The sequence below is a fragment of the Alnus glutinosa genome, chromosome 14 (assembly GCF_958979055.1).
Source record: "Alnus glutinosa chromosome 14, dhAlnGlut1.1, whole genome shotgun sequence".
Lineage (NCBI taxonomy): Eukaryota > Viridiplantae > Streptophyta > Magnoliopsida > Fagales > Betulaceae > Alnus > Alnus glutinosa.
In genome coordinates this window covers 5646423-5673163 of record NC_084899.1, presented here as the reverse complement: position 1 = coordinate 5673163, position 26741 = coordinate 5646423, and the positions used below count along the sequence as shown (strand labels likewise).

Here is a 26741-nt window from a genome sequence, read left to right as displayed (position 1 = left end):
TCTAAAGTGTCAATTTGATTAAGCCCTTCCTCTCTTCTAGCTCATTTATTTCAATCATACAAGCAATTTCAGCAAATTAATTCAAATTTCAAGCTCAATCATTTAACAAATCAAGCTTGAGCTATCTTAGGCTTAGCTCCTATAAGATTAGTAAACACTAGAAAAATTAAAGTTCTGTGCAAATTGAAGAATCTCAATTTTTATGAACAAACTGATTATTGAGCAAGTGTATCGAATATGTTAGGAAAAACAACACTCATTAACCGAGACTAAAAAAAAGAAAAAAAGAAGAAGAAGAAGAAGAAGACATAATTAGCAAATTTGATCTTGCTTATACACAAACCCAAAGATTGATTCAAAAGATGAAATACTCAAACATGAAAGTCTTTAATAATAAGAATGCATTTGAATATTTGAGTATTTCATCTTTGAGTATTTCATGTTTGAGTATTTCATCTTTTGAATCAATCTTTGGGTTTGTGTATAAGCAAGATCAAATTTGCTAATTATGTCTTTGAAATTGTGATTTTGTAGACAAAAAGTGCGATTTTAAACCAAACCACATGGAAAAAAAAAATCGTTTAAAAATTGCGTTTTTAAAAAATTACAATTTGAAAACGTAAAAAACTACTTTTCAAATCGCAGTTAAGATTTTTTTTTTTAAAACTCAGAATTTTAAAGGCTAACATGCAATTTTAAATATTAAACTGTGATTTTATCAAATACTTAACTGTATTTTTAAAAATTGTAAACTCAATCAAATGATAAACTAGCTTAGAGCTCCATATTTAGTCATCATTAGTTCACCCATTCTAAGTTCTAACTACCTTCTTTCTTGGCCTTTTTTTTTTTTTTTTCGATAAACTTCAAAAGAACAAAAAGACGAAAACAAAATAGGGCAATGAAAGAGGAGAAATGGCATAAAAGAGACATTTGATCGTCCCACTCCCTCCTCTCCCTTTTTTCATTAAAAAATAAATTTTAATAAAAAATAATAATAAAAGAATGTACTTTTTAATTAAAATTTATTTTTTTAATAAAAAGAGGGGAGAGGGGCTCTATCATTTCTCCATGAAAAAGATGGGTGTTTTTCCACGTGTTACACAATAAAAAGAAACCCCACGTAGCTCATTGCTCATTTCATGGCCACGCCAGGGTCCAAAATAATTGGATGAACGTACCAAGCTGGAGAAATATCCTAGCCTAGTATCTATTATATTATAACGGGCCTGCAAAAACAGATTCTTTGAGCTGCTCCTCCTCCACCTCTCTTTTCTTTTTTCTTCATTCTATTCTTTTTTTTTTTTAAAAAAAATAAAAATTATAAAAAAGAAGTGAGGGAGATTAATTATAACTATTCTAATTAAACGTAACTATAGTAGCATGTGTTTGCTTAAAGCCACACAAGATGGACTTAGACAATAAGAACCGCAGATGCTCATTCAAGTTCGACTGAGCCATAGCCTGATACAGAACATCAGTGAGAATGAAGGCAACTAATACTAATAGGATTGAAGATTCTAATTTCGGGTGTCAGGTTTGGATTGTGTTGAAACATAGTTATAAAACTATATAGATCAACTATAATTCATACCATTTAATTAAATGGGTCAAACCCCTTAACCATAATTTGTTAATTTCATGTTGGGTTTATGAAGGGTTTGCAGGTTATGTAAAAAAAATTTAGTCATAAATGTCGCATTCGGGTTTGGATTGTGTTGAGATATAAGTATAAGACTATATAGATTAACCATAATCCGACCTAATTAATTAAACGAATCGGCGTAAAAAATTATCGGCCCTAATTTATTATAAGCTAACAAAGCCCGTTCCAACTCATCCGGTCGCCCATCGGTTTGGCCCAGCCAAAAAATAACACAAACAAACAAATGGTACAACCGTCACTTCTCAGAGAGAGGCCCAAACCGAAACTATAAAAACAGGAGAAACAGCCTGATCTCAAACCCCACCCCTATTTGAATTTTGCAGTGACGGACCCTAACACACGCGCACGTACAGAGGCGCAAAAATGGAAGAGAGCTCCACCGCTTCGGAATCGATGATCATAGAAACCCTAGGAAGCAAAGGATGGTGCTTCGGGGAAATCGAGCTAGTGAAGGCCATCATTATGATCCACTCCGCTTTGGCAGATGACCCGTCTATGGTGGTGGATTCGGTGGAGTCCGAGCTTCTTAACACGGATATTAAATCCATCGGCGGCAAGTCCTTACCCGACCCGACCCTTCTCCGCAATCGCAAGTCCTCCCATATTCTCGGTCCCAAAGTCCTTCAGGCAATGTCACTTCCTCTCTTTATCTCTCTCTCTCGAATTTTCTTTAGGCTCTGTTTGGTTGCCGAGAATTGAATTCAGATGCTTTTGTTTTGTTTTGTTTTTTGCAGATATCTTCAGTGAGAGACATAACGAAAAGCAGCATTGAGGGGCTCTCGCAAAGTTCCGGTAGTCGGCGACTCCTAAAACTAGGGCTCACAGATGGGCACACTGAGATAACTGCTATAGAGTATTTTCATATCCCTTCGATTCCGGATGACGTCGTTCCTGGAACTAAGGTAGTCTCAGTTTCTTCGTCTACTATTTACTTATCTGTTTCAATTGTTTTGCTATGAGATTGCTAGGTAGATCGAATTCTGTTTATTTGGTTAGCGGCTCTATCACCGAAACAAATATATATGTGGCCCACTAAATAATTCGTTGGTGTAATTTGTAGATTATTAGTATTTATGGAATATGAAAGTACGTGACAATAATAAACTGCCCCAGTGACTTTAGAGTTTATGAATTAGTAGAGGGCCTGATTAATAATTTGGTAACGGTGCTAGATATAATGATAAGAATAGTTGATGGATTTAGTCACCATGGATTGGGACTCCTTGGCGGAGTAAGGTTCTGACAGGCACCCTAACCTGAACTAGAGTAAGTTCTGAAGGAAAATGATAAAGCGGAAGTTTGGCCAAAATTGGGCTTTTAAATTTTTGGGCCAGGTGACAAGTTTTATAGTTGAAACCAGGTTGGCTTAGTATTTAAATGCCTGACTTAGAAATTTGGTTAGAATTGGGCTTAAAAATGAAATTGACGATAGTTGGGGAGATAAAGGGTTGGGGAACAAAGCTTGGGCATGCTGGAGGGAGTTGGCTCAGACTTATGACATTTCCAATTACACTAAATTTCTGAGGCTGTTCTTGAGATTCATTCCCTATATAGATGGAGGTGAGGTGAATAGAAGAAAACAAGAATACTGTCTACTCTGATGGCTCAGACTTATGACCTACCTACCCAGACTCCAATCCAGCTTGTTACCACTTAAACAAATTCCAAGGATTTCCTTTCTTGCTGCAAAGGTAGTGCTTGAAATTTGAGATGGCTTCTTGGGATTTGGTGCATGCCTATGGGGGGGTTAAGATTGTGAGACTGCCTAGGTATCTGTTTCATCCTTGACCAAGTGGATGCCAATTAGGTGCAAGAAAATCAAAATGCCAGTGCAGGGGAGGGAGGATGGAATGTTGGATGTTGGAAAACTACATTTCAGTTCAGGATGTGGGTTTAAGTGCTAGGCCAATATGGTGTCTGACCGCGGCCCAAGATGCCACATTGTGCGCGCAGAAGTTTGGACTTCTATTGATTTTTCGAGCTTCTCACACACTGGCTGTGGGTATGGTAGCTAGGATATCTAAAATGGTATTTGAAATCCTTCAGTCTTGGGTAATGCTTGGATGTTGGAGTGAAAGTGTGACTATGAGGGAGTCGCCTTCCAAGATGAAATTGGAGAAGCCCTTCATTGTTTCTGCAAACTGCTGCTTGAACAGAGTAGGAATCCCAAATAGCAGTGTCATAATTTATCTTGAAGGTTCTAGCTGGTGGGGAAATCCATTTCTCGGGGGGAGGAAACTTTGATCTTCAGGTTGTCCCGTGCTCCAGAGTATTTTTTTTACTTGAATAGAGATCAAGACGGCACCAAAAGTGAGACCATCATGGTGTGCACGGTTCCTTGAGAACCAAAGAGGGTCACATGTCATTGTTGCAAAAATTTGGAAGAGGTGAAGCTCTTTTGAAGAGATGCCAAGGGATTTCCTTGGAGGGAGAATAATTTGAACCCAATCTGCCATGTTAGAACAATTTATAGCAGTTGAGTCTAATTGTCAAAAAGAGTTCCTACAAACCACCCTTGCAAGCACGCAAGTAAAAAAAAGGTGCCGGAGGGAATCAATATCAGATTTGCATAAGGGGCAAAGGAGGTCATTTGAGGGGATGGGGAGGAGAGAAGAGATTCTAGCTTTAGTGGGGATGATCTATTTTCCAGAGGAAAAGTACTAAGTTTGTCTGGGAGGTTTGAGCTTCCAGATAACACTCCAACAGGAGCTGGGAAGAGGGGAGTGAGGAGAAGGGCAGTTGCAGGAGAGTTGGAGGTAGGCTGATTTGGTGGTGAAGTCCCCAGAGGGGGAGGGGGTCCAGAGGAAGGGCTTGGTGGGGTTGGCAGGGATGCGGATATGTAGAATTTCTCTGGCACAGAGGGGATGGATGAGGGAAGTTTTCCAGTAAGGGAAGTGTTAAGGATACAATAGTAAACTCACACCACACACCCGGATCCTACTCAACAGCCGCTACTACAGTTGACAAACCCTACACTGCAGCTACAACATCACTTGATGACAACAGGCAAACCATAGAAGAAACGACTGTGATTCAAGGTGATCTTCCTAAACAAGAACAGATTCTGATTTCCTCACCATATGAAACCTACAGCTAGCTACTCCTCATTATTCTCTCACCTCTTTCCTATTGTACACTCAACGGATATATTTGCCACCTTTACTTTCCTAGGATAGAATATCACTTACCTTAGTTAGTCTATAATATTATACCATGCCATATACACGGAATATTGTAAATCTCTATATATAGTGTATCAATAGTAAACCTAAGCATCAAGTGCTTAAGGCCTTTTACTCTCTATATTCTTTAAACTTACATGGTATCAGAGCCTACCAATAGTCAACGCTTTTCCATGGCCACCATCAACCCTACAACTCCCGATCTCATGCCCAACGTCACCCAACTTGGAAGCATGAAATTGGAGAGACCTAACTTTCTTGAATGGGTTGCTCAATTCCAGCCCATTCTGTGTGGTTATGACGTCCAAGGTTTATTGGATGGAACAAACCATTGTCCTCCCAAGCTCATCGCCAATGAAGTTGGTGATGCTCAAATCCCCAATCCAGCCTATGTTCTATGGCTGCGCAGAGATCAGCAATTGCTGAATCTTATCATCTGCTCACTTGCTCCCTCCTTAGTGCCATCGATGTACGGTTTAAATACATCACGACTTGCATGGAGCAATCTGGCAACACGTTTTACTGCCCAATCCTGATCCAGAATTTCCCATCTCGAGCGTTAGTTGCAAAGCTTGCAGCAAGGGAACAAGACATGCACAAAATATCTCAATCAAGCCAAATCATGGGCTGATGAGCTCTCTGCCGTAGGTAAATCGGTTGAAGATGATGATCTCATCTCCCTCATCATTAATGGTATAAATTCTACCTTCAACTCCTTGGTTACTGCCTTTACTCTACGTGATCGTGAGACCACCTTTCATGACTTCCAATCTGAATTACTTAGCCAGGAAATCCTTCTCCAGAACCAATAGTCAACTCTCACCCCCGAAGTAGTTCCTTTGCCCTTCATGCTCATCGGTCCAAACCACCTCACAGTCCCACAGCCTTCCGAAACAACCCCAACACCTTTCGCAAACCCAGATTTGTCTCACGACCTCCTGGCCAATTTCATCATTCATCCCCTCACAACTCATAGCATAACTCTTCCTTGTCCCCCAGAAATCCTCCTCCACCACAACCTCATGATCTCTCTGCCAACCACACACTCTCCACCACTGCTCCAACTCCACGACAGTACTCTCCTTGTCAAATTTGTGGCAAAAGTAGTCATCGTGCCTTGGATTGCTATCATCGCATGGGCTGCGCTTACCAAGGACGCCATCCTCTCATTCAACTTGCTGCCATGATTGCTCAGACTAATGAAGAGTTTGCTAATCACGAATGGCTTGCTGATTCTGGTGCAAATACACATGTCACAGCCGACTCTTCACCCCTCACTGATCCTCAGCCCTTTGATGGTACCGACACTGTGGTGTAGGCAATGGCGCAGGTTTGCTTATTACAAACACCGGTTCTTCCCTTGTTCAATCTCATATTTCTACACATTCTAAACTACTGCTCTCACATATTCTACATTGTCTTTCTGCATCCGCAAATTTACTTTCAATCAATAAGTTTTGTAAAGATAACAAATGTTGGTTTGCTCTAACTGATGTTGATTTCACTGTGAAGGACAATCTAACCGGAACGGCTCTTCTACACGGACCTAGTGAAAATGGGTTGTACCCCATCCGGTTGCAGCCTCACTCCATGAATAGGACTCTCGGGTTTACTGTTCTTCTTGGTGTCAAAACCACTGACATGGTTTGGCATCAACGCCTGGGCCATTCCTCTACTTCTGTTTTCCAGCATTTGCTTCGCCATCAGCATCTCCCTCTTCTCGGTTTTGTCAGTCAGTCCAATGTTTGTGAGTCCTGTCAACTTGGCAAGTCCAAGCAACTACCATTTTCAAAGTCCATTAGGAGTTCTTTGAGTCCTTTAGAAGTCATTCACTTAGATGTTTGGACCTCCCTGGTTCCATCACTGAGTGGGTGCAAGTACTATGTTTTGTTTATCGATGAATACAGTTGATTTACTTGGCTGTATCCTATTATGAATAAAAGTGATGTTTTTCAATCTTTCTTTTTTTTTTTTGATAAGTATGTTTTTCAATCTTTTATTAAGTTTAAATTACTTGTTGAAAACTTATTCTCTACAACTATTAAATATTTTCAAACCGATAACGGTGGAGAATACACCTCTACTAATTTCAAACAATTTTTAAGCCAAAATGGGATTTTCCACCGTCTCACTTGTCCCCACACCTCTTAGCAAAATGGTATTGCTGAGAGGAAGCATAGACATATAGTTGAAACCGGATTAACTCTTCTAGCACAATCCGGATTGCCCCCTAAATATTGGGTCGCCTACCTTCTCCTGTCACACAAAACACCTCACCCTTCTTCAAACTCTTCAAGAAAGAACTCGATTATACACTCCTCTGAACCTTTGGTTGTCTCTGTTATCCCCTCCTTCGTCCATACATTGCCCATAAGCTATCCTTCCGAAGCAAGCCTTGCATATTCCTTGGCTATGGTGCCAATCAACGTGGCTACCGATGTCTTGATCCTAACTCTCCAAAAGTCTATCTTTCCCGCAATGTTGTCTTTGATGAATCCAACTTTCTAGCCAAGACATCATCCCTCTTCCAAGGTTCTTGCAAAATCACCACACCCCCAGGTGCTCCCATCTTCTTTCAACCTCCAACTTTATCACATCTAAACGCTGCTCCTTTCAATCCAGCCCCTGCCCCTCCTACACCTCTCCCTACCACTGCCCCGCCTTCTCCCTCCCTAACTCCACCCTTGCCACCCTCACCACCTCCTGTCCTCAACCCCTCTCCTACCCTATCTCTTGCCCTCCCTGACCAACTTCTTGTCCCTAGCAACAGCCCTATTACACGATCCCAAACTGGCTCCTCCAAACCCCGGTCCTATCCTGGCTTCACCTCCTTTCATACTACCAAATATCCTCTTGTTACCTACACCACCATCACTCATCCTCCTGAACCTTCCACTTATCGGCAGGCAGCTACCAAGCCTGAATGGGTTATTGCCATGGCCTTTGAATTCCAGGCTCTTTTATCTAACAACACATGGTCTCTACGCCCTCGCCCTCCTAATCACAATATTGTTCGCAACAAGTGGGTTTTCAAGGTTAAACAACACCCTAATGGCAGTGTTGAACGCTACAAGGTGTAAGTTTATAAGAACAATTAGGGTAAAATGCCTTAAGCACTTGATGCTTAGGTTTTGTATTGATGTGATATATATAGATGTTACAAACTGCCGTGTATATGGCATGTTCTATTACAAAAGATCTATTCTATATTTACAAAGACAAAAATAAGGAAAGGAGAATCATGTCCTTATAGGCAATATAGCCGTTGGCTTGTATGGAATTAATGAGAGAGTGCTAGCCGTTGTAGGTGGGATATGGTAAGGATATTCGATTGTCTAGTTTAGGAAAACTCCCTTGAATCATGGCTGACGGCTCTAGGGTTTGTGAATGAGCTGCAGTGGCGGCTAGGGTTTGTGATGGAGGTGCGGCAGCTAGGGTTTGAGTAGGAGGTTCGGGTACCTTAACATAAGGCCCGCTTAGTGGCCAAATGATTTGATCAAGTTTGTGGGATTGACTACCATGACACCTTCAGCTCTGTCATTAAATCGGCTACCATCCGATTACTCTTGGCTTTAGCCGTCCAATTTGATTGGAAACTCAAACAATTGGACATTTCCAACGCCTTTCTCCATGGGATACTTGCTGAAGATGTCTACATGGAACAATCCCAAGGGTTTGTGGATCCTGCCTTTACCAACTATGTGTGCAAATTGCACAAAGCCCTCTACGGTCTTAAACAGGCACTATGTGCCTGGTTCACTAAACTCTCTCATACTTTATTAGAAATTGGTTTTTCTAGTTCTCAAGTTGATCCTTCTCTTTTTGTTTATCACACTAACGGCTCTCACATTTTCCTCCTAGTCTATGTCGATGATATCATTGTCACAGGTAACAGTGAGGCCACCATGCAGTCTATCATTGCCAAACTTCAAATTGACTTTGCCATGAAAGATCTCGGGACTCTCACTTACTTCCTTGGCATCCAAACCATCTAGGACTCCACTGGACTTCATCTCTGACAATCCAACTACATACAGGACCTCCTCACCCGTGTTGCTATGTCAGATTCCAAACCATATCGCACTCCATGCACTGCCGGTTCCAAAATGTCCCAAGTTTGATGTGAAGTGCTCTCCATTCCCTTCGAATATCGCCACATCGTCGGTGCTCTGCAATATGTCACTCTCACACGTCCCGACATTGCCTACTCGGTTAACCAACTCTGTCAGCACATGCACACTCCTACGTTCGTTCATTGGACCGCTGCAAAACGAGTACTTCGCTACTTAAAAGGAATTGCCGACTCAGGACGTCATTACACTAAGGGCTCCTTCACCCTCACTGGTTACTGTGATTCCGATTGGGCAAGCAACCCTGACGACCGACGCTCCACAACAGGTTTTGGTATCTTCTTTGGCTCCAATATGATCTCCTAGTCCGCCAAGAAGCAACATGTTGTCTCTCGATCAAGCACCGAAGCTGAATACCGCGCCATGTCTCTTGCCACTGCCGACCTTTATTGGCTCTGCATGCTTTTCCGTGAACTCTTGCTCTCCCTACCTTCTCCACCCACCATTTGGTGTGATAACTCTGGCGTACTAGCATTGGCCACCAACCCCGTCTCACATGCTCGCACAAAACACATCGAGGTGGACGTCCACTTCATCTGGGAAAAAGTTCAAAACAAAGATATCCAGCTCCACTACCTTTTCACTCTTGATCAAGTTGCAGACCTCTTCACCAAAGGCCTCACCGTCGACTGCTTTTGCCTCTTGCGTAACAAACTTCCGGTTGTCCCTCCCATAAGTTTGTGGGGGGTGTTAAAGATACAATAGTAAACTCACACTACACACCCGGATCCTACTCAGCAGCCGCTACTACAGTTGACAAACCCTACACTACAGCCGCAACATCACTTGATGACAGCAGACAAACCCTAGAACAAACGGCCGTGATTCAAGGGGATCTTCCTAAACAAGAACAGATTCTGATTTCCTCACCATATGAAACCTATAGCTAGCTGCTACTCATTATTCTCTCACCTCTTTCCTATTGTACACTCAACGGATATATTTGCCACCTTTACTTTCCTAGGATAGAACATCACTTACCTTAGTTAGTCTATAATATTATACCATGCCATATACACGGCATATTGTAAATCTCTATATATAGTGTATCAATACCAAACCTAAGCATCAAGTACTTAAGGCCTTTTACTCTCTATATTCTTTAAACTTACAGGAAGAGGGGTTTATGAGGTCAGAGATGGTTAAGGGTGGTTGGAAGTTTGGTTTGTTTGGGTTTGGGAGGGGCTTAAAGGAGGGGAAAGTGGGTATCCAAGGAGTTGTCCAGATTTGGGGGAAGGAGCTATTGGCAATGTGATAAGCCCCAGCAGTAAGTAAGTTTAAAGTATGCAAAATGCCATTCCATAACCAAAAACCAGAATGCATGGTAGGGGAGGAGAGAAAATTACCATTTTTGATGTATTTGGTCTACAATTGTGGAATCCAATGACTGCCATAGTTTGACTGAATTTTCCAACCTAGCTTTGCAATGAGAGAAACATTGACATCTCTCATTGTCCTAAAGCCAAGGCCACTGTTACGTACCTAGGGTAATTAGGATTAGGGTTTAAATTAGGTAAGTGTCGTATTATCATTTAAGAGAATAATAGGTTTATTATTAGTATGGTATTAGTATAATAAATTAATTAGGAAAATGAGGAGTCTTGCTCATAAAGCAAGAATCCCGAAATTAAGGGATTTATATCCCATTATATTAGGAAGGAAATAAAGGAATTTTTTATTCCATTAGGGTTAATAATATTTATGTAATATTTATTTAATTATTGTTTCCGTAATTCACCTAGGGTAATTAGGATTAGGGTTTAAATTAGGTAAGTGTCGTATTATCATTTAAGAGAATAATAGGTTTATTATTAGTATGGTATTAGTATAATAAATTAATTAGGAAAATGAGGAGTCTTGCTCATAAAGCAAGAATCCCGAAATTAAGGGATTTATATCCCATTATATTAGGAAGGAAATAAAGGAATTTTTTATTCCATTAGGGTTAATAATATTTATGTAATATTTATTTAATTATTGTTTCCGTAATTCAAGCTTTGTAACCCTATAAATAGGGTATTGAAGAATGAAATAAAATATCAAGAAGAAAATTATTATCACTCAGCTCTTGTAGTTGATTAGGAGTTTTTTAGGGTTTCTCGAATAACCCTAACTTTAGGAGGCCTAGGGTACCTCGAATACCCTACTATCCCACGCTCACCACTATCCAAATCATCATCGTTCATCCCCGTTACGGAGGTCCGTAACAACTTGGTATCAGAGCCACGTTACGATTCCGGACCAATTAAGCCAACCATGTTATCCGACGAATTTTGGGCAGAAGTACACCAGCGCACAAAACATATAGAGGAGATGTTGGGTACCCTGATCGCCAGAAGCCAGGGCCATCGAAAGGAAGACCAAAGTAATTCGGCAAGTTCCTCTAGGCACCAAGCCAGCAGGGATTCCATCCAGATCCAAAACTTTTGTGCAAAAGACCCATCCCACACAAGCCCTTCGCAGGTAATAACACTTTCACCATCACTCTTAGAAAATCTTTCAGAAAAACAACCTACAAAAGAAACCCCACCTTCACCATCACCCTTAGAAATTCTACCCAAACAACAACCCACCAAAGAAACATCAACCCCATCACCAAGCAAAGACCCTGAACCCATCACCGCTCAAAAGAAAGACCAACGCCCACGATTTCCACAAACACCACCACCTATCAACCCATCGGCACAAACACTATCCCTACCCAAAATCCCAGCCAAAACCGAAAAGAACGACTCCTTTTGGCCAAAACCGAAAGTTCAGCCACCACCAACACCCCCAAAATTCCCACCATGTTCACCCATCGACCAACCACGCCATCAACCACCTCAAAGCCCAGCCACCCTTTTCCCGATTTCCTCAGCCCAGCAGTCCCCATACCTCAAGACCACCAGCCGTCAGCCACAAACCCAAAGGACCAAACCAAAAAAACCACCCCCACCATTGAGACCCTACCTCTTTCACACTGATTGGTCTAGAAGAAGGAAACGGGCAAGGTTCAAAACAAGACATTTCCTGGCGAGAAGAAAGCCCCTTGCAGTGTCTAAGTTCGGCATGAACGGGTCGGGCCGTGGGAAGAAAGACCCGGGCTTGGGCAAAAGAGGACCGAAGAAGAAGAGGCAGGTGCAAAGGGACAACGTCCGAAGCCTCAAGGTGCTGGCAATTCGGCGTTCAGCAAGGAAGAGGCTCGGGGAGCAGACCGGGCCGAGGCTCAGATCACCGTTCCCTGGCCAGCGACAAGACCCAGAAGCTGGAGCGATGGAGGGAGGTCCGACGGAGCGAGTTTCTCCTCCGGGCTATTTTCCCGGTCGCCGGCGACCACCCAAATGGCCCCCAGATGGCTATTACGCACAGGACGGCGATGTCGGCATGAACAACAGCAGCCCGGATCTTGCTGTACGAAACATGCATTTTCCTTTGAGCGAGGTGGACAGAGGAGGCCGTTCGAGCTTGCCTTGCAGAGAAAAAACGGAGATCGAATCCGAGATTTTTGGATGGAGGAAAATTGCAAGAAAATTTAGCCAGCAGAGAAGGGGTGAGAGATGTGGACAGGGGCCAGTTCGGGCTTGGCTAGTGAAGGAAGACCGAAGATTGCGTCCGCGATTTCCGGATTTTTTGGCTGGGAGAGAAGGAAATCCGGATTGTGCGGATGAGGGCAAATTGAATGGGATTATGGTAGCATCCGAGATTTCTGGATTTTCTGTTGCAGGAGAAGTGAAATCAGAATCTGCTGCAGGGGGAAAATTGAAGAGCATTATGGCTTCCGGAATTTCTGCTGGAAGAGAACCCAACCCGAAATATGCGGCTAGAAGAAAATGGAAAGGAGTTGCAGCTGAGAGAGAAGGAACGCACGTTTTTGCTACCCTCCACAAGGAAATTTTTTGCCTAACCTACTCTCCCCATGGAAGATTGCAGATGAAAGAAATCAGGAACTCAAGGGTGCAAACAGGGGCTCGGGTGGCTTAAAAAAAATGGAATATTTTGCCACAATTTCTTTTTTCCAGTGCTACCCTCCACGTGTACCACGTCGGCAGTAATTGGAGTCATCTTTTTAGGACCTTGGGGACAAGGTCCATTTGAAGAGGGTAGGAGTGTTACGTACCTAGGGTAATTAGGATTAGGGTTTAAATTAGGTAAGTGTCGTATTATCATTTAAGAGAATAATAGGTTTATTATTAGTATGGTATTAGTATAATAAATTAATTAGGAAAATGAGGAGTCTTGCTCATAAAGCAAGAATCCCGAAATTAAGGGATTTATATCCCATTATATTAGGAAGGAAATAAAGGAATTTTTTATTCCATTAGGGTTAATAATATTTATGTAATATTTATTTAATTATTGTTTCCGTAATTCAAGCTTTGTAACCCTATAAATAGGGTATTGAAGAATGAAATAAAATATCAAGAAGAAAATTATTATCACTCAGCTCTTGTAGTTGATTAGGAGTTTTTTAGGGTTTCTCGAATAACCCTAACTTTAGGAGGCCTAGGGTACCTCGAATACCCTACTATCCCACGCTCACCACTATCCAAATCATCATCGTTCATCCCCGTTACGGAGGTCCGTAACAGCCGCCTTGGGAATGAGGGAGGCACATGGATCTCCAAGACTTTAGGGATAGATTTTTGGCTTTGCCAATAGGAAAGCCCCACCAAAAAGTCTTTGAAAATTTTGTCCAATCTATTGCAGAAGCTTTGTGGCAATAGGAAAGTGCTCATTGAGTAGGAGGGAATACCAGATGCCATTGCCTTTATCAGAACAAGTTTGCCCGCCCAAGAGGTTTTTTGCCCTCCATCCCTCTAGATTGTCTAGAATGTCTTGGAAGGCAGGTGTTTTTGGATTTCCCAAAGAGAATGGGGAGGGCCAGGTATTTGGCTTTTTGAGGGGTGGGTTTAAAGGTATTAACACAACTCACGCACAAGACTCACAATCCAAATCCGAGTCTTGTGCGTTGCAATCTATTTGGAAGACAAGTGGTAGGACTACATCTCCTATCCGAAATTCTAGTGCTGATTTGATAAGATAGAGTTCTGTGATAAGAGAGAGTCCTTCTAGTATTCTACTTCCATGTTCACAGTGAGAGTCCTAAGAGATAAAGCTAGATGAGTTCTAGTCTAATGTAAAGAGAGTACATGTAATCAGAGTTAGTGTTTGATTCAAAGTCTTTTGTAATCAGGCTATATATATGAATGAACGCTCATGTTATTGAGCATGGTTGAAAACCCAATAATTCTAAAGTTCTATTATGGTATCAGAGCCTTTTCATAGACAAACGTCTTGATTCATGGCTGATTCTGATTCTGACTCTCCTTCTTCCACGGCCACTCAACCCCAAACACAAACCCTCCAGCAAGTTGTCTTTACCGTCCCAAACATGAACCCCAATCTCCATATCAAGTTTTCTAAAGGAAACTTCATGGCGTGGAAGACACAAGTCCTCGCTTATATCAAGGGACAGGATTCTTACGGATTCCTTGATGGCTCCAATCCAGTCCCGGCTCAAACAATCCCAAATCCCAGTACAGACGCTGGAGCTGCTGCAACTATTGTCAACCCAGACTATCTCGTGTGGTGCCAAAGAGATCAACTGATTCTCAGCATCCTTATCTCAACTCTTTCCGAACCATATGTCGTGCATGCTGTTGGTTGTGCTACATCCTCAGCCTTATGGAAAACTCTGCTCACTATGTTTGCTTCTCAGGTTCGAGCCCGAGTAATGCAGATTTATTTTCAACTTGCCACTGTTAAGAAGGGCAATACCTCCATTACAGAGTATTTTCAGACTATTAAGACCCTTAGTGACACCTTGGTTGCTGCTGGTCAGCCTCTCAACAACTTTGAGAGTGTCTCGTTTCTTCTCAAGGGCCTTGGATCTGAATATGATCCTTTTGTTACCTCAGTTACTACCCGGGTTGACCCTCTCTCCATTGATGAGTTATACGGCCTTCTCCTTGCTCATGAGATGCGCCTGGAACAGAAGGTTCCAACTCTTGACATCCAACAACTAGTGGCCAATCTTTCCTCTCGGGCTCCCATGGCTAGAGGCCGTGGTTCTCGTGGTCGTGGTAGCCGACCGTATCACCGTGGTGGTCGTGGTTCATTCAACAACAATCGTGGACGAGGCTCTTATTTTTCTCAGGATGCTGCATCCTCTTCCCGCCCAACATGTCAGATTTGTGGCAAGCTTGGACACACAGCTCTTCGCTGTTATCAGAGGCAGGAGTCATCTTCCTTCTTTGATTCTCCACAGCCTTCTCCTCAGGCTTATTACTCGTCCCCGATGCTGCCTGCTGAGGACACATGGTACCTTGATACCGGGGCCACTCATCATATTACCAAAGACCTCCAGAATCTCAATCTGTCACATGAAGAATACACTGGACATGATCAAATCCGTGTAGGAGATGGAACAGGTTTGCCAATTTCTCATACTGGTTCTGCGTCTTTATCATTATCTCGTCGGTCTTGTATTCTTAATCAGCTTCTTCGTGTCCCTCAAATCTACAAAAATCTTCTCTCGGTTAGACAATTTGCTGCTGATAATTCCGTCTTTTTTGAATTTCACTCTTTTCATTTTGTGATCAAGGACTCTCAAACAGGGACCATCCTCCATCAAGGCCTCATTAAGGATGGGTTGTATCAACTCACTCCTCCTTCAAGTTCTCCACCAATAAAACAAGCCTCCTTAGGTGAACGCACTTCCCCTGCTCACTGGCACAAGCGTCTCGGACATCCTGCCTTTCGCACTGTCCACCGTGTCCTCTCTCAATTTCAGCTTCCAGTTACTTCCAATAAGGCAGCCTCTCCCTGCACTGCTTGTCCTTAAGCCAAGGGTCATCAACTGCCATTTGTTTTTTCCAATTCCCGCTTTTGTCAACCTTTAGATTTAATTTACTCATGTGTATGGGGTCCTTCCCCAACTCTTTCGTTTAATGGAAATCGTTACTATGTGTTTTTTATTGATGCCTTTAGTCGTTATACTTGGGTGTTTGCTATTCAATCCAAATCCGATGTTATGTCTTCAATTCCAAGTCATGATTGAACGCTTACTAAACTCCAAAATTAAAAGTGTTCAATCTGACTAGGGTGGTGAATATCGAAATCTACATACCTATTTTCAATCTATCGGTATTTCTCATCGCATCTCGTGTCCTCACACACATCAACAACAAGGATGTGTCGAGAGGAAGCATCGTCACTTAATTGACACCACTCTGGCTCTCTTAGCTGACAGTCATGTTCCTCAAAAGTATTGGGATGAAGCCTGTTTAACTTCATGCTATCTAATCAATCGGCTCCCCACCCCCTTATTGCAAAACAAATCTCCTTTTGAGAAACTTTTTCATCGTACTCCTGATTATAAGTTTCTTAAGGTTTTCGGTTGTGCCTGTTTTCCTAACCTTTGTCCATATAATTCCCACAAATTCTCTTTTCGTTCAAAAGAATGTGTTTTTCTAGGCTATAGTGCCTATCACAAAGGCTATAAATGCCTTCATATTGAATCTGGACGACTGTATATCTCACGGGATGTCCTCTTTCATGAGAATCGATTCCCCTTTGCTGCTGTTCCTTCATCCACAGATTCTGTATCACCTACCCCAGCCTCTGTTCTTCCTCCTATACTTTTTCCAGCATCTGTCTCCACTAGGCCTTCCCATCCAGTACTAGTTTCTCCTTCCATGTCGTCTTCCAGTCAATCTCCCCTTCCTCTGCAGAACATAGCATGCCTAGTTCACTCTCTGGCCTGGATGACCTTCCTGTTCGGACTCATCCCATGTGTACAAGATCCATGAATAATATTATTCAGCAGAGACAGCTTACGGACGGCACCATCAGGTATCCAATTCCTCGGGTATTATTGGCAGAAACTCAATCTGCAGGTGTCGAGCCGACCTGCTTCTCCAAAGCCATTACTGTTCCTGAATGGAGGAATGCTATGCCGGTAGAATTCAATGCTTTGCTTCAAAACCAGACTTGGGTTTTAGTTCCTCCGCAGTCTTCCCATAATGTTGTTGGCTGTAAATGGGTTTTTAAACTCAAAAGGAAGGCGGATGGTTCAATTGAACGTCACAAAGCTAGACTTGTTGCCAAAGGCTTTCATCAACAAGTTGGCCTTGATTATGGTGAGACATTTAGTCCGGTTGTGAAGCCTACAACAATCCGGATTGTTCTTTCTATTGCTCATTCAGCAGGTTGGCCTTTCAAACAGATTGACATCCAGAATGCTTTTCTTCACGGTTTTCTGTCCGAAGATGTCTATATGGTGCAACCTCCCGGATTCATCAACCCCAACTGTCCTCAGCATGTGTGTAAACTGCAGAAAGCAATCTATGGTTTAAAACAGGCTCCCCGGGCCTGGTTTTCTCGTCTGAGCACTAAACTATTGCAGCTCGGATTTGTGGGTTCTAAGGCCGATTCCTCTTTCTTCATTTATAGGACCAAGGATGTCACTATGTATCTTCTTATTTACGTAGACGACATCATTATTACAGCCTCCGTTCCTGCTGCCATTACTGAGTTACTTCAGCTTCTAAGTAATGACTTTGCAGTAAAAGAGCTGGGTGATCTTCATTATTTTCTTGGCGTTGAAGTCACTAAGGTGAAATCTGGTCTTCTACTCTCCCAACGCAGGTACATCTTGGATCTTTTGAAGAAAACCAATATGATTGAGGCCAAACCAGTTACATCTCCCATGGCTTCCTCCTCCACACTTTCGGCCTTCACTGGTGATCCTATGGAAGACCCTTCTCTTTACCGAAGCACAGTTGGCTCCCTACAATACCTTTCCCTCACTCGTCCTGATCTGAGCTTTGCTGTCAATCGAGTGTGTCAATTCATGCATAGACCACTCAAACCTCATTGGCAGGCGGTTAAACGGATTCTTCGGTATTTGAAGCATACTCCTTCCCATGGTCTGCTTCTTCATTGCACCTCCAGTACATCTTTGGCAGGTTACTCGGATGCTGACTGGGCTGGTTGCTCAGATGATCCTCGCTCCACAGGTGCATTCTGTGTTTCTCTTGGTTCCAACCTGATCTCTTGGAGCTCCCGCAAACAACCAATTGTCTCTCGATCATCGACAGAAGCTGAATACAAGGCTGTTGCTAATACTATTGCCTAACTCCTCTGGGTTCGTGCCCTCCTTCTAGACCTTGGCATTGGTCTCTCTTCTACACCAACTTTGTGGTGTGATAACATTGGAGCTACATACATGTCGGTCAACCCAATTTTCCATGCGCGTACCAAGCATGTGGAAATTGACTTCCATTTTGTCCGAGAACGTGTTGCTGATAAGTCTCTGAATGTTCGATTCATCCCTAGTTCGGATCAACTAGCTGATTTGCTTACTAAACCTCTTGTCTCCAACCGGTTTCAACTTCTATGTTCCAAGCTCAACGTGTCTTCTCCCCCGTTGATCTTGTGGGAGGGTATTAACACAACTCACGCACAAGACTCACAATCCAAATCCGAGTCTTGTGCGTTGCAATCTATTCGGAAGACAAGTGGTAGGACTACATCTCCTATCCGAAATTCTAGTGCTGATTTGATAAGATAGAGTTCTATGATAAGAGAGAGTCCTTCTAGTATTCTACTTCTATGTTCACAGTGAGAGTCCTAAGAGATAAAGCTAGATGAGTTCTAGTCTAATGTAAAGAGAGTACATGTAATCAAAGTTAGTGTTTGATTCAAAGTCTTTTGTAATCAGTCTATATATATGAATGAACGCTCATGTTATTGAGCATGGTTGAAAACCCAATAATTCTAAAGTTCTATTAAAAGGGGAGGATGGTGTTTTGGTGAGTGTTTTTGCTAAAAGAATGGAGGATTTGTTGTAGTTAATGGCTTGACCAGACCAAGAGCAGTAAGTGTCAAGGCAGTGTTTGATGATACTGGCCTCGGAGGAAGTAGCTTTGGCAAATATGATAAAGATCATCAACAAAAAGAATGTGGGTGATGGGGGGCAATTCCTGGCTATATTGATGCCTTTTCACTTTCTTAGGTTTTCTTCTCAAAGGAGAAGCTAAGAGATAACCTTACGTAACACTCCGGTCCCCCATATTAGGAAGAGATGAGTAGCCTACATAGAGTAGGTGGTTTATAAAGATATTCATGGGTGCTAAATTCCACATTGCTTAGTTACTAGGTGAAACTAGGCTTTATAAGAGATTTTAGGGGAGCTCCAAATTGACTAGTCATTTTGAGGTGATAGTGCAGATGTGGCTAGCGCCTTTCACTAGGTTGGTACAAATGGTATTAGAGCCACCTAGTAACGCTAGGTCATGTGATACTAGAGCACCATATGATGTGGCCCTAACGAGGACATCAGGGGTTTAAGTAGGGAGTTTGTAACGCCCTGGTCCCATATTAGGAAGAGATGAGTAGCCTACATAAAGTGGGTGATTTATAAAGATATTCATAGGTGCTAAGTTCTACATTATTTAGTTACTAGGTGAAATTAAGTTTTATAAGAGATTCTAGAGGAGCTTTAAATTGATTAGTTCTTTTGCAGTGATAGCGCAGATGTGACTAACGCTTTTCTTTGGGTTTAGCACCCAGGATAAAAAAGAAAAAAGGGGAAAGGGGGTCACATTGCCTTAAACCCCTTGCAGGGGTGAGAAGGCCAAAGGGGCTCCCATTTAAAAGGATGGAGAAGGAGGGGGAAGAGATGTAGATACAAATCCAGTTGATCCAGGTTTGGTTAAAACCTAACTTGGCCAAGATGGCCAGCAAAAATATTCCACTCCGTCCTGTCAAAGGCCTTTTCCGCATCATTCTTTATGACCATGATACCACATTTGCCTTTGTTAGATTTAAGGGAATGGAGGAGTTTATGATAATGGAATTGTCTTGGATATGTCTGCTAGGCACAAAGGCAGATTGAAAATGAGAATTAAAATTTTGTAGGAGAGGCTTCAGTCGGTTTGCAAGAATTTTGGTGATAATATTATAGATGATGTTGCAAAGACTAATAGGTCTGAAGTGGCTAACAGCAAAAGGCCCCACTTGTTTCGGAACAAGGGTTATGAAGGTATGATTTTGCTCTTTGAAGAGATAGTTTTCTTAAAAAAAAAATCCCATATACTGTTTAAAACATCTTCTTTGATAGTGCTCCAGTAGGTTTTGTAGAACATAGCATTGTAACCATCAGGGCTAGGGGCTTTAGTAGAGCCCAAACTAGAGAGGGCATAAAAAATCTCTAGTTCAGTGGGAATGGTGCAAAGAGGTCAATCTGCAGAAGGGCGGCTTCAATCTTTTTTGGAATGTTCTTGAAGTGATGGTAGTTCTACTGTTTGATTGCTCTTTTGGTGGTTTTGAGTTTTTGAGACAACGCCACAATAGGGATCCTTAGTCCAGAATTCTTCAAATGTGAAGGGACGAGGGAGGAAGGGAAGAGAATTAGAGGAGTTTAGAAGAATTGGATTGTGGTTAGAGGAACTTGCAGGAAGATGGAGCAGGGAGTTATGGGGAAACATGTGAACCCATTGATTGGAGGCAATGGCTCTGTCAAGGCGTTCTTTAATGAGAGGACTTCCATGTCTATGGTTTGACCAGGTGAAAGGATTTCCAGTGAATCCTAGATCAATCATTCCAAATTTATTTTAAAAAGTTTTGAAACTGTCCTTTGAGGAGCAGGAGAAAGGGCGGCCCCCAAATTTTTTCTACTTGATCTAGGATAGCATTGAAATCACCTAAGCATAATCACGACCCAACATTGTCCCACAAAGCATGGTTTTTTGAATGACAGCTCAGACGGTTCTTGGGAGAGAGCAGGTGTGTGACACATGGCATGAGGGAGGCCGCAGGATGAAGAAGAGATTTGGTGAGATGATGGGGCGAGGACTGCATGAGGAGCAAGAGTGACATCAGCTGGGTTGGTGGAATCCACATGGCTTGAGATTGTTGGAGCTGGAACAATCTGGCTTTGGGACTCGAAAGGCAGGAGTTGCAGCTCGGTCGATTCATCACCATGAGCATGAGCGGTTTGAGCTTCAGCAGGTAGATTTGTAGGGACTTCTTCATGTTCTCTAGGGCCATCTTTGATGATGAGGGAGGTTCTCGGGCTTGAGAAGGATGTGGCCTTCAGGGAGAAGCCATAGCACTCAGTAGTCTGGTATTTGAGGAGTAGGACAAGAATTTTGCTAAGTCCTACGAGTCCACATAGGATACAGTAGTCGGCCAGCCTTTCGTATTTGAACTGTACCCAAATATGGGGCTTTCCCACACGAGAGAAATGAAATCCAGGAACAAGAAACTTCCGAATTTCCAACTCAACTGTGATATGGAGATGATGACGGTAGATAAGACCGGATACTTCACAGTTTTCTACTTCTAGGAGGTTCCCTAGGCCTTTAACAATGTTAACAACATTTTTTGGTGTCATGTTTTGAGGGGGAGACCATGCACTTGAACCCAGAAAGGGCAATAAGTATAGGTATTGGTAAGGGAGGGGGACCACTACTTCAGGACAAAAAGGGAACGTTCCAGGGAGCTTGTTGGAGGATGTGATCAAGATAAAGACTTTTAGTGAGGGTAAAGAGATATTTGTTAGGCTCGAGTTCTTCTATAGATGGGGGGGGGGCTGCAAAAAGCCAAGCTTTGTGTGCATGGACCATTTGGGGGTTTAGAGCTTTGGGGGCTAGAATTTTCCCCACAAGAGCAAAGGATTCTGTGGTGATATTTTTATGGGGGATGGTCTCGAGTTGTGAAGAAGAGTCTTCCCATCCCAAAGCTTCATTCTGGGTGATGAGATGTTCAAGGTCAAGAGGAGGGGGGGTTATCCATGGGTAGAGGGAGGGGGGACATAGGGGTAAGGTCAGGCAGTTTTGATTGACAGAGGAAGACAAAGTCTTGGGAAGTCCAAAGGATGGGAGAGCTCTAGCAGGAGAGTGAGTTTTAAGGCTTGGTGTTTAATTCAAAGAATGATGTCCCTAATTTTAATTGTATGGTTCAACGTCTCCTTTCATATGATTGACTGGGCCTTAGGCTATCTCCAACAGTGTGGCTATTTTAACCAAAATAGCCAAATTTGACCATTTTTGCACTTTTTTCCTCTCTAGCAGATTAGCTTCTTTAACCTTTTTTTCCTAACAGTGAACAGTGAATAGGCAATGTTGCCTATTCACTGTTCATCAGTTACCGAATAAAATAATCAAACAAAATCAACCGAAACCAACCAAAATCATCACCGCAACCAACCGGTGTTTTCTCTCCTTCATCATCGCAAACAACCAAAACGCATTCCCGAAATCAACCAAAATCATCACCCATTATCAAATCATCACCGCAACCGGCCAAGAACAACCAACCAAAATCATCATAGATCAACAAAAATTAAAAGTAGAATCTCAATGAAATTACCTGCTGAAATTTTTTAGAAATCACCGGAAAATAAGAAAGATAAACCCCTCCCAAGCTCTCTCTCTTTCTCTCGTCGATGGTCTGTGTAGATCGGGCCTCATTTCATCGCTGATTTTCGGTAAAATGGAGGAACCGTTCTTCGATGTGTGGAGTTTCTGAGTCGGCCTTCAATCGCCGAGACATTCGTCGACAAATTGCTGTGCGCAGTACCGATATGGGTGGCGGTGATGATCAGGCTGGTGATCGGGTGGTCGTGGCGGCCCCGGTGGACGGGCCTTCTCATAAATCAACAACTGATCTCCCTCATCTCACAGTCTCTCTCTCGTTTTCCCCTCTCACTCAATCTCTCTCTCTGCGCTTTCGCTTCATCTCTCTCTGTGTGTCCTTTGAATGGAAGAGAGGAAAGGAAAACAAGAAAGAAGGGGAAGGAAGAGCCGGGTGAAGGGAAGAAGTCTCTGGAGAAACCGAGAAAGAAGGGAAAAAGGAGGAAAAGAAAAAAATAATAAAAAAAGATTGGGAAATAATATTTAAATGAAAATAAAGAGTTGAATAGTAAATCTGTTGGAGAGAATATAGGATAAACAGTAGTTAAAGTAGAGAGTTGGCTTTTTTCACTAGCTATCATAGCTTTTATTGCTGGAGATGGCCTTATGTAATCAAGAAACATTCTTTCAATTGTTCTTTACAAAAGCTGCATTTTCTTGTATATATTTATGGTTATTGTTAATCTATTGACTTTTTGGTTACAATTCGGTTGGCAGGTCCGTTTGGAAGATAAAGCTGTAATACGTAATGGAATAGTATGTTTAAATCATAAAGTGTTGACCTTATTAGGAGGACTTGTTCAGCCACTCTATGAAGAGTGGCAGATGAACCAAAAATATTCAGGTTTTTCCCGCTCGACTTTGAGGTTATCACAGGAAAGTGATACAGGAGGTCCTCCCCCATTTGAGAAGTTGCAAATTGAGGCACCCTCACATCGGCTTGTTCCGCGAGGGAGATCTTTTGGTCAGTTTTCAAAGCATTTTTTTTTTATATAAATTTTTCATATATTTTTCTCCTGTTCCAGTGGCACTCCATACCATTAGGTAGTTTGAATTTGCATGTTTTAAGAGTTTCTTCCGGTATGTTGAGGGTTGTTCCAGAATGCATACACGTGTGTGTCTCTCTATCTCTCTGTGTGTATATATATATATATATATAGTAAAACCTAGAAGTTTGGCCCAAAATCTTTTAAAAAAATATATGGGCATTTTTTAAAACCTAAAGTTTGATCCTAAAAAAGACTCCTAAATCCAAAATCCAAAAGGCGTCTTTTTTCTAAAATCTAAAATGTTTGGCTTTCCTCTGTCCTCTTATTTTCTCTCTTCTCCACGATCATGCTTCAAAGGAAAATTCTGAGATCTCAGTTGAGAGAAAATAATTATCTACAATTCATCATCTTTCACTGCCATGGATGCGCACAATGTATCCTAGTTCAATGAATGGATTGATAATTTGTATTTTGAAATATACATCTACTGGGTTATGAAATACTTCATTTGCATCTTGAATTGTGTTTATAATTGTTTTTACACTACTATACATAGCAAAATATAAGCATGTGAAAAATTAAAAAAATTTAATCGTCACAATATTAGTCCCCTCCTCCCGTCTCCCTCTTTCAAAGATAAACGTCTGGCTCTGCTACTGTACAAGGTAGATTATTATTTGTTGTTAATTTGTTATGTTGCACTCTTTAGATGGATTGCTGAAAACCATGTTTACAAGTCGCTATTAATTGCTAGACATATTGCATATGAACTCATGACAGAAGGTGATGATTTGCAGATTATGCTGGATCTACTTCCAAGAACGGTGGGCTTAATGCTCGTGGTGGAAATGCTAATATTAGGCCTACTGTTTGGCACCAAAATGGTCGGCTTAACGCTCTTGGTGGAAATACCAATATTAGGCCTACTGGATGGCAGCAAAACCTTGATAAAGCAGTTGACATGGATAATAATCCAAAAACAGCTTCCATTACAGAGAGGACTGAAGAAAAGGCAAGCAGCTCTGACATGAGACCAAAAGAAGGTGGAGCTTCATTTCCTTTGGATTCTTGATTGCAACTTCATTTTTGTACTCCTAAGTATTATCTTATTTAGAATTAGTTTGCTTTGTTTTTCATTTAGCAGCATGAGTTTGCATGCTTGGAATTAGTTTTTAGTTAGAAAGATGAGAGGGGACATTGGGTTGGGACGGGTGTGTTTTACAACTTGGATATAAATACGGGAGGAGAGGAAACCAAATTTCCCATTATCATGGTTTACATATATGGACTGGTCATCATACAGTATGAACTCATTACCTGAACAACATAATAAAATAGAAAGTAAAACTGAAATAGTGTCTTGAAATTTTGATTGAACTTATCATAAATAAAACCAATAGATTGTGAACTTAGAATAAGAAAAGATCTCTTTCAGTGGATTTACAATTTTGTATGTCTTACTAATGTGAATATTTGTGCCTTTTTTACAGTAGTGGAATCTGTCCCTATTCAAAATCAAGCAGCTGCGCAGAAACTCCTCCAGAAAATGAGTAACCAAAACCAGGATGATAGACATTCTAGGGGCCGAAAATATAGGTGGAAAGGAAAACAAGAAGAGCCAGTTGTTTTCACTCTGACTGAATGGGAAATGAAAAAAGCTGGCGCAAAGCCTCTAGTTAAAGATGGGTTTCCAGAGATTAGTCGTGATGAGGATCTTGCTTTGCAGCTCCAAAACCAATTTGATTTGGAAGATTCTCATGTCAGCATCTCTATGTCCTTTAGTATTATTTCTGTTGTTGTGTAGTAATAGTCGTGGTAGTCCTTATTATAGTTTTTTCTCAGAGATGCTAGATACTAAAATTCTATCTAACATTCATCTAATAAGGTTGATGTGCCACTCCCAACTAACCAGTGGATTAATCATTTTCAAATGAATAAAAAAAGTCTAATGGTTGATTTGGAGTGTCACATCATTGTTGAACAATTGTAGGATAAAAATATAGTATATTATAACATTATTCTAGTTTTGTGTTTTCATTTTGGCCTTCTTGTTCTCTTCTTACATCTGATAAGCATTATTTCCAACCTGTTCAGGCACAAAGGGGTCCTCCCAAAGCAGGGGCAGATGACTTGAGAATGAGTATGTTTAATTATACAAGAGAAGATGAGAGGTTTCGTGATACAGAACAAGGAGGCAGAGGGAGGGGAAGGGGAAGGGGAAGAAGGGGTAGGGGGAGGTGGTGAGGATGTTTTGTTTTGACTTTTTGACCTTCCTCTCTATTTTCTACTTCCCCATATCATCTTGCTGTGTAAAGTAAATTGTGTTATAAATGCGTATTATCTTGGAGTAATGCTATTTAGTAGTTTGCTATACGACTGTATATAACTGAGATAATGTGGTAGTGAAAATCAACTTTTAATTTTTTATTTTTTTTACAAGTATTGATCAAATAGCTGATTTTTACTTTCACATTATCTCACATAACAGCTCCTCAAGGCTCTTGGGGGGGGGGGGGGTTATGGTCACCCCCATTTTGCTTTTTGGAGGTGGCATGGGGTGGTTCGGCCACCTTTAAACCTGCCATGGGGTAGCTTAGTCACTTTTTTTTTTTTTTTTTTTTTTTTCTTCAATTTTTTAAAGATTTTATTTTAATTAAAGTTTTTATTATTTTCAATTTTTTAATTTTTAATTAGGTATAGGATACGTCTCAGTTAGAGGTATTGACTTTGACTTTCGTTAATTTTTGGACGAGAAGTTGAATGGAGGTATGATTTTCGTTTTTAGTTATAAATGAGGTATTATCTACGATACGAAATGAACTACATGAGGTAGAAAATAGATTTTAAGCCTTAGGAGGTAAAAACGTATTTTGCCCTTAAACTAATTTGGCTCGTTTTAAGATGGGTAAAGTCATAGGCCTGGTCTTAGTGGTTATTTGGTTTTAACTGTTAACTGCAGTTAGCTGATTAGCGGCTATTTTATAACCGGCAACTACCGTTTGTTAAAACATATAACTGTTTGTTATCATAACAGCATTTGGTATTGGGCTTTTGGTGGCTTTTTAGGCTTACTGATGATGCTTTGAGCCCCTCCCTTTTGGGATTATTTTAAATAATTTTAGTTTTTTATTTTCTAAAAAAAAAAAAATAGCAAGGTTGTGCATTGGTGCATGTCTGCATTATATATACAAAAAAAAAAAAAGAAAAAGAAAAAGAAAAAAGAGAGGCATACAAAAATTGAAAGCATATCCATATAAAAAGAAAACTAGGACGAAAGGTGTTAAAAAAAACACGTAAGTATATCCATAAACGAAAACTAAAAAAAAAATACAAATTGAAGGCATTTTTATGTTATGTTTTTATACCAAGTA

At 41.3% G+C, this 26741-nt stretch overlaps 1 protein-coding gene across 1 annotated transcript; it reads left to right on the top strand.

Annotated features, from left to right (window-relative positions):
* The first annotated feature begins 1953 nt into the window (after positions 1 to 1953).
* Positions 1954 to 25802, top strand: LOC133856505 (uncharacterized). The gene is made up of 6 exons (XM_062291551.1): positions 1954 to 2293; positions 2401 to 2568; positions 23099 to 23345; positions 24168 to 24413; positions 24861 to 25129; positions 25465 to 25802. Exons 1-6 carry the CDS (start codon positions 2030 to 2032, stop codon positions 25612 to 25614), a joined length of 1344 nt encoding a protein of 447 aa, XP_062147535.1. The 5' UTR covers positions 1954 to 2029; the 3' UTR covers positions 25615 to 25802.
* The last annotated feature ends 939 nt before the right edge of the window (positions 25803 to 26741 follow it).